Source organism: Monopterus albus, unplaced genomic scaffold (assembly GCF_001952655.1).
Source record: "Monopterus albus unplaced genomic scaffold, M_albus_1.0 scaffold271.1, whole genome shotgun sequence".
NCBI classification, from domain to species: Eukaryota; Metazoa; Chordata; class Actinopteri; order Synbranchiformes; family Synbranchidae; genus Monopterus; species Monopterus albus.
The window spans coordinates 217,338-229,902 of NW_018128151.1; the positions used below are offsets into that span (position 1 = coordinate 217,338).

General features: G+C 39.6%; 1 protein-coding gene across 8 annotated transcripts in view; it reads right to left on the reverse strand.

Moving 5' to 3' along the window:
• Positions 1-12,565, reverse strand: part of cacna1g (calcium channel, voltage-dependent, T type, alpha 1G subunit) — a 254,312-nt gene that overhangs the window by 30,634 nt on the left and 211,113 nt on the right. For 4 of the 8 annotated variants that reach the window (XM_020622050.1, XM_020622044.1, XM_020622046.1 and 1 more), the window contains one exon: positions 12,431-12,481. The exons of the other annotated variants lie outside the window; for them this stretch is intronic. In XM_020622050.1, the coding sequence (XP_020477706.1) occupies positions 12,431-12,481 (51 nt within the window). The remainder of the gene's footprint in view (positions 1-12,430; positions 12,482-12,565) is intronic. 8 annotated transcript variants of the gene reach the window in all.

A 12,565-nucleotide genomic window follows, 5' to 3' on the forward strand; every position in this document is an offset into this window, starting at 1 on the left:
GACCAAATATGCAAATTCCTGCAGTGCCGCTCTTCTTATGTTTCTTCACCGCAAAGCCCCACTGCCATGCCTATGAACACATGCAATATCACTGTTTAGCACCAAAACATGAGCCACAAAACCTTAGTAAATATGCCCCTCTGTTGGGTTTTCCTTTAATTTGTCACCCATCTGTTAATGAGTTGCACACGCATTTATGCTTGTACAATAAAAAAGTAATGTGAAAATATCTCTCAATTTTAAAAATTTCTGCCTCTTCAAAGTTTCCAGTGGACACTGTGACAGAGCTGTAATAAAGTCATAATGCAAGAGGAGCAGCCACGTCCGGTGGACATTCAGCTTTAGGGTTACTGTGTGACTTCACTGACTGTTAGATCTAAAACCCCTACTGAAAATCTGTCGGAGGTCTGAAAAGACAAGGCAAATGTAATTAGAAAAACCAAAAAACATAAATAGTTTCCTGTCCAAAAACAACCCCAAGAGCCATATTCCTGTTTTTGCCACTTAACTTGCCCCTTCATGAATACCTACCGCACCTTTCTCAAAGAGGATGTTAGGGCTGAGGATTTGGCCTGGGAGTTGCTTTTGAACATGGTCACACTCAAAACCATACATTTCTGAGGCGGTCTTTGTTGGGAAATACAGACACAGTGAGGCTCCTTGTTGGTGAGATCGATGAGTAAGTACACCACAGCACAGCACTATGGGTATAATCTGACCATATGGGTGAGTGCAGGTTGGGTTGGATATTCTGAAAATTGGCCTGGGTCACAGTGAATTTACAGCTGTGCAGAATGTGGTGATAAAGTGAGGGTGGCTCAAATTGGCTATGAAGTATAAAGAAGGTGCTACTCCGATGAGAAAGAGGCCTCATCATGAACCAAGACACTGCTATGCCTTTGATTCATTGGTGCAATGGCTGCTGTTTGACTGGATCTCTTCTGAATGTGTCTGAAGGGTGTAAGGGTGTTGGGCAGTTCCATCAGAGGTTCATAGATGGTTGGAATACTGGGCTAAGAAGTATGGATTGGTGTAGGTGAAGGTAATGGATGAAATGTAGGGACTAAAAGAGACATCCTGGATGAAATTAAGAATGGCTGTGGAAGAAAGAGCAGGGCACGGGCTGTAAAAGCAGCAACAGTGCACTTTTAAGGTAAAAGATCAGGATGGAAATGAATAAAATGTCAGTGGAAAACATTTGTAGTTTCACATTTCTGCACCAGTAGTTTGGTTCAGTGCAGCAGCTGCTTTTATGCCCCTGCCCTTCATGTTCTGAGTAGGGAACCTTGAGGCTCAGTGTTTGCCAGGAAAAATAGCCTTTAATGTCAAGGACTGGATGTTCAGTTTTGAAAAGCCAGCAAATACTGAGTCTAAAAAAAAAAACAATTGTCAACACAAACAGTCACTGTAAAACCATCAAAAACAGATTTATCTGGAGTTCCCGAATGCTCTGCTGCCTTGCTTTAAATATCAGGAAAAGAAAAGACAAAAACAAGGGAGAAGGACAAAAACGATCAAAGACAAAAATGTGGGGAATAACAGAGGAGCAGCAGAGCAAATTGAGGAGCCCAGAAGAAAAGAGAGAAAGAAATAATAAAACATGACATCATTCAAAATGCCAGGACATGATAACACACACTCATTTAACAGACACACACTACCACACATTGTGCCGGTTCACATCGTAGACCGACACACCTCTTTCTGAGTCATACTTGAGCAGGATGGACCAATTGAAAAGGTGGACTGAATGGAGAAGGCAAGTGATTGGACAGCGTGAGTGGAGGGCGGAATAACAGGGATAACGAGTGATGACAAGATACATGGGAAGCTTTTTAACAGCGTAATGACATTTTAACCTTCCTCCTTTTGTTGAATTCATGTTTACAGTATGTCCGAAGCAACAACGTGACCAGAGCCACTGTCAACTACACACAAGATAAGGTGCGTCATTCATAAGTGATATGAATGTCTTAGCTTTCCGTGACTTTCAAATTGCTGACACTTGGATATGAGCCAGTTTAACAACGTAAGTTTCTGTCTGACCTACATGTTCATGTAACAGTCAGAGTTCAACCTGTTCATCAGACAACTACAACAAAGTAGCTATAAGAAATCTTGACAAATGTTTCACTGTTTTAGACAGGCACTAAAACTAGGAACAGATTTTAGGGTTATTGAAACCTACATCAGCTTGATCACTCATGCACCTTTTCCCAACAACATACACTAATTGTTTTTTTGTTTTTTTTTATTTTGCCAGTCAGAAAGAAGCACATATTGGACTCCTGAGCAAACACAAAGGACAAAGGACTTTATTTCCTAGGCACCTTCTGAAATCCTGTACAAGATTCTGTACCAACACAGTAGCTGAAACCCATCAAAATCTCGTTGTTCTACTAATTTATGCAGACATTGGTGTGAAAACAAGATACAGCGGTCGATAAGGCTAAAATCTGCAGACATATAGTGAATAAAACCCGATGAACTCTCAAATCAGACAAATCAAAATTCATGGTCCCAGAGAATGAATCATACTGACCGTTCTGATCCTGACTTTGACCACCATTACATGTTATCCCAGGGTGTCAAATATTGATGCCTTGTCAAGTCCCTAGAAAACGCCACAGGTACCCTCTAGCAGGAGACACAGAGTTTTCAGTAGAGAAGTGTTAATACGCTTTAGTCAGTATGAGACACCAAACAAAATTAACCTAACCATGTTGTTTTGGTGTGTAAACCCAAGGTGTTTACTGATGTTTTATCTACCAAAATGTCATGGCTTGGCTTAGAACAATCATCAATTAAAAAGCACAACATCACACATCAGATTCGATCACCTCTCTGGGAGAAAGCCTGATGTTTGTCTAACCTATTCAACTACCTGCATCTTCTTCTAATGCACACTGCCTCCCTTCTAGTACTACATCACCATGAATGCACATCTGGACATGTTGCTCTGGGCATCAAATACCGACATCACTAAATTAACACTGCTCTCTATAGAAAATCCTGCACATCTCACACAAACAAAAAGGTACCCTTTAGCACCTGTATGAAACGCCAAAGGGTACTTCAAAGCATCAATATTTGACACTCTGGGAATGAGAATGGACGGGCTGACATTTTTGTTTTTTAGTGGAGTGTTTTGTAAATTATTGGATAGATTGCTTTGTAATTTAGTACAGACATTTATTGTCCCCGGAGGACAAATCCGAATGACTTTGGTGATCCCCTGACATTTCGTTTATTGCCACCAGCAAGTCAAAGTTTTCACTTATCCAGTGAAATTTCTCTGTATCAGCTACATGAATTGGCTGCGGTCACCACATAAGGTGTCCTAATGACTTTGGTGATCTCCTGACTTTTCCTTCACTGCCAAAATGAGGCTGACATGTGGTTTTGAATGAAGGATCAACAGCTTTTGGATGGATTGCCCTGAAATTTGGTACAGACACTGTACATCACCCTTGGGGATTTATTTAATTAATTTAATCTGACCCAGTTCTTTGCTTTATGACCAAAAACATGCAAAAAAAAGGTAACAAATGAAATGTAACTCAGAGTCTTATATATTTTGTCATCCTTGAGGTGTTGCACAACTGATCTCAACTGAACTCCATGCAATATTTTTGGAAATATCACCAGCATTAATGTGACAAACCAAGCCAACAAGGCTCTATTGTACTGTATCTGATTACATGTACAAAACAACAACAAAAATGAGCGTGGAGCTCAACAATCACAGTAATTATCATTCAATCACATGCTGCTACTTTGATATGTATATTATATTCCTGTCTTTGGATGTACTACATACGTGCACACAGAAACGCACAAAGATGAAGTTTTATACTACAGCACGAGGCTGTCTGCCATGCATGCTGTTCTCCTCTTGACATATTTCTGTAGATGAAATATTCATAATGAAAGTTTCCAACATGAAACATTCACAATGAGTGTTATTGGTTTTTTTCCTCCCACAAATGACTTACAGCCTTTTAGTTAAACTAAGTAATTACTCTATGCTCTCGCACAACAATTAAAGCAGTTATTAATTTTACAACATTGCCTTCTGGGTAATTAATGAGCTGTACTACTCATATTGCTTTTGATTTTCCTTCTCAGGCATAACAACAATCCACGAGTTTCTCCTGTCGCCTATTCAGTACATGTCCATCGCTGGTCATTCATTCCTTCAACGTGATTTATAGATGAATAGATATTTACAGAATATTTCCAGGTGAATGAGCTTCATTAGCTAGTTTTCTGGAGGAAGCAATATTAATAGTTGGTGGGTGGAAAGTAGGGTACATAATATCAGGAGAACTTGACACATTCCAGTGGTACACCCTCAAGCAATTGCAGAAACGTCCAGTTTCTAATATCTTCCCAAAAAGTTAGCACCATTATCTACAGTATATCTTGTAGATTCAAATTTTTATACCCCAGAACTGGCTCACTGAGCCTTCTTGCCAGGGTGTTTCACCAGATCCCTTTCTCTTTCTCTGTTACACTCACTTCCTAGCTCTATACCTCCTTCCCCTCTGAGATTTATTACCTCCTGTCCTTCTCCCCCTCTCTTGGTCACCATCTCCCTAAAGATCCACTGCTATTAATTACATCTCAACATTAGAGGAATAGAAGAAAGAAAAAAAGAGAGGCGATGTGAAACTTCCATTAGATTCATCTCCATTAGCTCTGACCCAGATACAGTTAAAGTTTGGCACCAGCTGGTTTGTGTAGTATATGAACAGCTATACATGGATATTAGGCTGCTCTGAATGTACCCAAATGATGCGTGAAGGGACGATCCTATTGTCCCCACCTTGTTGCGGACTGTTAGCTATGTACTGACAACAAAGATTAATACCACACCACAGTAAATGACTTTTGTTTACCCGCCACAAGGTGATGAGGACGTATGAACCTGCACAGAAAATGACCGTCACGCTAACCATATCACCTGCTGATGCTGTTATCTGCACTGACCATCTGACAATTATACATGAAACAGAAGTACTTCTTATTTATTCCACAACTGACAGAGATAAAGGGATTTACATTATGTGACAGCTTAGCATAACTTATATATATTTTAGTGGACTTCAGAAGGCGGAAAAACCTTGTGAACCTCAAAGTAAATCTGACCTGTATTTAGTGTTAGTAAAGTTTTTAAAAGATAGATATGCTCTGGGAAGAGGAAATCTTCAAGCACTAATGTGGGACTGAAGCTTTTTAGTTATGTTTAATATCTATGTTAAAAATTGGTCAATTCATGATTTGTTTTATTACTTATTTAATTTTGTTACACATACAGAACATTTCTGGGATTTGCATTAAAGAAGAAAATGCACTAGCAAATGAAACATATCCACAGATTAATGTGGTTCCTTCTTGCAGGCTTATTATGAATTTATTATATGTTAAAAAAAAAAACCGAGAACAGCTTAGTTTTTGAATCAGGCAACAGATTATGCTATCACCACTGAAAGTAGCCAAATGCAAATAGCATTTAACTATTCCCTTTATGTGGGAGTTAACTATTCTACCCTGAAAATACAAAATAATGTAAACACCTCATGAAAAAATGTTTTTTATCAAAAGCATCATTATTTGCATTTAAAAATACTCTGCTTTAAATATAGTCGAACAGTTTTTCAAAATAAGTTCAGTGAACCTCTGTAATAGGGCTCAACATTGTTTATTCCAGGATCTATGAATATTCAAATATGCGAATGTGCCTACAGCACCCTCCACTCGCCGCTTCCCCCACAAAGTCCGGTGAACTTTCTGTACCAGGATGAGATGCAGGAGTGAAAGAACACTTTGAAAACTGACTTAGCAGTTTATGTATGAGCCACTACATAGCAATATTGTACAAAAGAGATACAAATCAAATGTGCAAATTTATTTACAGTCTGGTTGACAGTATATCTCTTAATTTTCTCAGTTGGACCAAAATGTAATTCTAGTAACTAGTATAGACTGGATTATTAGCAGCAGGCTGTTTGCACACAGTTCGACTACTAATACTGAACCAAAGTAGCATTTTAATTTGCTGTTAATACAACAACGTGTCTACCAGCATCCCATAACATTTGATAGTATACTGGTATCTTTTTGTTTTCTCAGATGATCTGAACTGTAACCTAGTGAGTTAACACAGTTAGTTGGCCTTAAAGTTGATTACACTTAAAGAGACTGTAGAGGCTTCTCACTGTGCGTTTGGGGGGTATTTGACCACCTGTTACGCTATGGGGCAATGTTTTTAAGACTAGGTTCCTGTTTTGTTAATATATTGTGCATGTCCATTAGAACACACATGCACAAGGATGACGTGGTGCATAGTCCCGCTGATGATTTCATGCTATACAGTAGTTACTAACTACTATTAAACATGAATATAAACAATGCACGTTTCAAATTTTTTTTTTGCAAATGTTTATGGGATCTTAAGGGCACACACAATGGATTTTGGTGAGAAAAGGGTAATGTAAATATAACAGGGTAACTTTAAGGTTGGTTTTTGATTGTGGTCACTGCCTGTGTGCGGTTAGCTTGGACTAAGCTGTAGAAATCACTGCTGGTCCAGCGTGCACATATGGGCATATTATTTGCCTGTCTCTTAAATAACTGGGTTTCCAAAGCAACAAGAGACCCCCAAACAGAGGTGGAAAACTTTTGTGACCAAAAACAAAATGGTTCAATTCAAGGGTAACAGTCTTGAAAACCACAGGCATACTCCTACATTTAACAGTCATAACAAACATGGTGTGACTGGACATAAGAAAGTCACTTTCGCCTTTTCCCGTTTAGGGGTCGCCACAGTGAATCGTTACACTGACGACTCGCATGTTGACATTTGGCACATGTTTTATGCCGGATACCTTTCCTGACGCAACCCTGATTTGAACCCGGGCCACAGCAGTGAGAGCGCTGCGCCTTAACCACTAGCCTACCATGGAGTGACTGGACATAGTCAACAAATAAGACGACAAATACAGTAACCCACCTTTCCCTGCGTTCACAGTGTTTGAGGTGTATTTATTATTTTGTCCAAGCACTTGCACATCTTGATAAGATGACTGTTTGAGGTGAGATGTAATGATAGAGTGCTATGTTAGTATGAATTCATGCGGGGGCTGACCTAACCAGAGCTGCTCACACTGCAGTGTTAGGGAAGTCGAGGGCCATCTGTTACATAGCTGAGCCACAGTTGTCTTAGACTGACTTACATGAGGGATATACGCATTGCACATACACAAACATACTAACTGCAATAGTAGGAATGGAAAGCAGGAATTCAATCTCATATCCTAAGCATCAAAGGAGCATACAATAAAATACAACTTACTCACAGAACACTCACTAAACTGTGTCAGCTGCTTTCACTGTTCTGTTTGTTTGCAATACCTCCATTAACCTCTCTATGTATGCAGTTACCATTATACAGTATGTACATGGTTCTAGGTGAACAATATAGTGAGGAGTAAACCTAAACAACCTTCACACAGCTAAACAACAAGGCAGGCAACTACAATGATCCATTCTCTACATACTCTGTAGTTCCTGCGTTCTGGATGTGAACACTCTCCTATTAACACAAAGAGCCATTACGTTATTCAAAACTGTTTCATTTCAAATACCACTGTTCTGTAGTACAGAGACAACACTGATATGCCACTGTTCTACTTTACTTCAAGCTTTATAGAGACAGAGCACCTGTAGGCCACACCCACACCAGGGGGCAACAATTCGTCTTACTCAACTGATTTTGTATTGCGTGAAGGCACCAATTTTATCTTTTTTATAAAGCGACCGTGTCGTAGGATGCACTACCAACAAGGCAAAGAACCCAGAGGTACTGTTTTAAAAGCTGCCGAATAAAAAATACAAATCTTTTAAGAAGACAAAACTGAGGCATTAGCAAGAAGAACAAGGAAACGAACTACCGTAGCTTGATAACACATAGCTAACATTCTAACAGCTAACTTGTCCCATAACCATTTTAGCCATCCCAACGCCTCATGTTTTATCCACTATTGGCTTGTTAAAATTCTGTTCTTTTTTTTTTGTTTGGCAGCTTTTAAGAGTTTAACTCAGGGTTCTTTGCCTTGTTGGTAGTGCATCCTACCACACAGCAGCATTTAGGCATTTTTCAGTTTTTTTTTTCAAATGCATTTGGAAGGAAATGTAATGCTGTCTCAATAATGTCTTTTATCAGCATAATGAGGAAACCATGTTGTTTAATGGGCCTACCAAGTTGCAAAATGTTGCTACTGTGCATATCTACAAAATGTTCAGTGATAACTGAATTTGCTTTTGTACCTCTCGTAATATAAAACCTGTACTTGGTGACAAAATTATAATTAAACCCTTTTAGCGTTACACTGAGGGACTTAACGCACTTGTTTAAAGTTAGAGAAAGACAGTGGTCTGGTTTAATATTGAATAAGTCATCATTTTGGATTTTTAACTGCAGACAAAATATACACATAGAAGATGACACCTTGGGCTCTTAGAACTTGCGATGAGCATTTGCTCTTCTTATATTTAAGAAGTATTTCATAAGTTATTACATTTATAAAGATACTTTATCTTACAAATCTATATGTTTCAAACACTGTTTGTAAATAATGCAAGTTGCAATAGTTATATAGACTTGTATAGAGCTTTCCAAGTGCTGGTACCTATACTGCTGCAACTGCACACAGCAGCCTATAGATCCATGCAGAAATGCCAAGAGCATCATTACCCTGATACAAGCTACTGTCTGTCACAATATTCTGCAGCTTGTGTTAGTGCACTGGGAAACAGGACCAAGCAGGAAAGCATATAAAATTACATTTACAGTTTGCAGCTTACATCATGTGCAGCATACTGTGGCCTCTCCTGATGTTTCTTCCACAACCAGCTGACTCTGACTGCACAGAGCACGACTCAGTGCAAGTCAGCTTAAACAGGGAGATGCCTCACATTGACCCTGCCTGAGGGTCATCCTGGATGTTTGTGTGTGAGAGTAGCTCATCATGCATGCATGTCTACTTCTGTTTATGTCTGAGATTGTGTTTACATGTCTAAATATTTAATACAATTTCCCTCAGCCTCTTTTCTCCAGTCCCAGTTTATGACAGTGGGTGTGTGTGATTCAGAGAAGTCTTTATGTCTTTCAGAATGAGTCTTCATAAGCCAAATGAGTCAGGATGCAAATGTTTCAGGTTCCTGAAGGTGAGACTGCATTTGAACTTTCTTCCTCTCAAATCCATGTTAATAGTGTTTATTAGCCATGCTAGTAGCATGTCTCTAGGTAGGATGATGTCTGTCTGCTGGTCGGTCAGTCAGTTACTAGATAGACTGCCATGAAATTTGGCACAGACATTCATGGTCTGCACAGAATGGAGCCTCCTAATTTTGGTGATCTCCAGACTTTTACTCTAGCACCAGCATTTGGCAGTTTGGTTTTTAGTTAACATGCAGGTATAATATTTACCATGATCCATGTTGTTAGTTTAGCTTTATAGGGTGCTTATATTTGGTAATGAGCCTTAAACACTATATAGACCTGAGGCTTTTTACAATATTTAATATTGCCACTGTCGGCATGCTGATGTTAGTATTTAGCTCAAGGTACTGACTTGTGTGAGTAGTCAAGTCTCATGTGAGCCACTTATCAGAGGAGTTGTCGAGGTCCAAATGTTCATGATTTATGTCTCACTCAAGTCCAAGTCTTAAGAGATAATGACACCCTTCAATTCTGTTTCTCCCAGTATAATTTTAAAATAAATCATACTTTAAAAATCCAAGCAAACAAAAGCTAAATTTGAGCAGACGTTCATGATTTTACACACAAAATGAATTTTGCTGGAAAATCACCTCTATCAATGTCATAGTATGCCAACATAAAGTGTGTACAGCATAAAAAATAATTTAAGGTTTAAATAGTCTACCACCCTGGTGTTTTTCTAATATATACACGTCTATAATTACATACAGTAGTTGCATAGTTACGATTGGATCTACTTTCCATTGAGTACTACACAGAATACCATCGCACCCCAACGTTTGTCCTCTTCTCCTCCCTCTGTCTTCAGTCAAAATCTTAATGCACCTCCTCCATCATTTTCTCTCCTCTCTTTGTTCCTCTCCTACATCTACCCTCCATAAATGGCTGCTCCAATGCAGTGCAAACTAAAGATAAAGGGTCCGTATGCTCACACACAAATACACTGTGCATGGTAATCATGCAAGCCAAAACATACACAAACGCCTTTTTCTAATATAATTACACAAATACCACACTGTGTTTTATGTGAGAGCTTTGTGATTTGGCAGTTCTGTAATTACCTTTGGGTAAAAGTATCAACATACTACAAACCCTCATGTCCTGAAGCAGAATGCCCCATAGAATCAGCAAAAGGGTGTGGGGGTCCTGCCCCTCTCTCTAGGCTGAGATGAGAAGGGATCTGGGGATGAGAGCTGCTCCTACATATTTTACAACCTGTTCTGCAACCATCTGTTCCCCGATACACTCACACACACAAGGACACAATCCAGCACAGTCAAGTCTACCTTCCAGGAATATGCCCTTATTTAACACACATTAGCCCTGGTAACGTACCGTATCAGCAAACAAAGACAAAGACATCACATCAGAGAAATGGTTGTCATTATGTAACAACACATCTCAGCAGCTTCCACATACAGTATCATAACAATACCTTAACCGGATTGCCATGGAAACTAGTTGCAACAATTCAGCCATGTGTGCCAGTAAATCAGTCAGAGTGGTCAGACAGCCCTGAGATGACCTTTATGTCCAACAAGAGCCAACTGCTGTTGAGCCAAACCTGTTGTGGTCTCGCTTAATAACTTGTACTGCTGTAGTCTTTGTACACAGTATGTTGCAGAAAATTAGCTCAAGATGAGCTTATGCAGTTTGGCAAGAGCCCTAATTCTATTTTTGAACATGATTTAATAACGGTGTCCTCCTGATGCACATCTGATAAACTAGACATACATTTTTTTTCCACCAAAGAAACTATTTTAGAAACTATTTGGACAATGAGCTTCTGTGCTAGCAACTAAAAAATGTTGCTTACATCTACATAACCTAGCACTGGCCATCATCCATTAAGCTTTTAATCTCAGCACAGACTCACTGGGAAAATAATAGAATGCTCTTGATTGAATTTCTGTGTCCAACACCTTTTAATGAGGCCCCGTGGCCTTTACTTGAGGGCATTATTAGAGAATGACTGCAGCAGAGATAATCTGTTCAACCAAGGTGGCACACCTTGTACAACCTGATCAAATTCTCTGACCTATAGCTGTAATCTACAGTAACAGCAATGGACTGTAATGACACTGCCTGAAGAGAAAGACAGATCAAGCTACTCAAGTTATTAAACACGGTTATTAAAACATGCTTCTTATTTTCATAGCTTTGGCCATCAATTCTGTTGGTAATGGTCACCAATATTTCAGGTGCACTCAGTCTCAGCTTTACTTCAAGATAAAGTGACTTTGATAATTTGGATAAGCTGTCGCCTGCTTTTGGGCTCAAGGGATGGCGGTGTCAGTCTATCAGCTGACTGGTTTTAGTGATGCCCTGGCTTTTTATCTAGCACCATGAGGATGACATTTATTGTTCTGAGTGAGATATCTCTATCACCAGATTCACTTTGCCAAGTGCTAAAATTAACCACTAAATACTTGCAAAACTAAGCTGTTTTATGTGCTTAGCGCTAATTTGCAAATGTTAGCATCTTAACTCACTAAGACAATTGATACAGTAAACATTACATCTGTATATATAGTCTTGTTACAACCTGTCTGAAGGTGCTCATGTTTCGTACTCTGCCACATTTCAGTGTAGCAATGTCATTGTGTTCCCAGATCTCAGCAATTACTTATCTTATCTAATAGAACAGATGACCATTGCAATGAAAACAAGGCCTTTATTGTTATAAACTGGCATTATTCTTTAAATGTCTGCTAAAAGAACAGGACAATAGTGTCCTTGGTTTGTGAAGAAAAAGATGCTTTTGAATTCTCTCTCTCAAGACGTGTTCAACATCTGTTACCCCTCAGTACCCTGTCTCAACACATCTCCATCTCAGGACAAACCTAACTAAACCAAAGTCGTCTTCTCTTGGTGGTGCATCGGTGCAGTGCTGTGGACAGTAGATGGATCGCAGACGGTGTGGAAGAGCTGTGAAAGACAAAGCCACAACATAGAAAACAGGTAACAGCATGTCCAGTGTACTGAGAGCTGATGGGAGAGAGGCAGGAGGGCGGGGGCGCGTGATGGGGCCCTACCTCCCGTGATCACTGAACTTAGAACCCTAGCCACCATGGTGGGTGGTCGTGGTTGGTGGTGGTGGGGGGGTTTAAAAGGGACACATAGAACATGCTGGAAACTCTGTACCTTTCAATGTGCCTTCAGAGAGGGCCCAACTCACCCCCGGCACCAATAAATCTAGAGGAATGAGACCATGTTAGTAAAGGAGAAGCAGAGGAAAGCAAGGAGGAAGGATGGCTGAGAGTAAGAAACAGGAGAGTG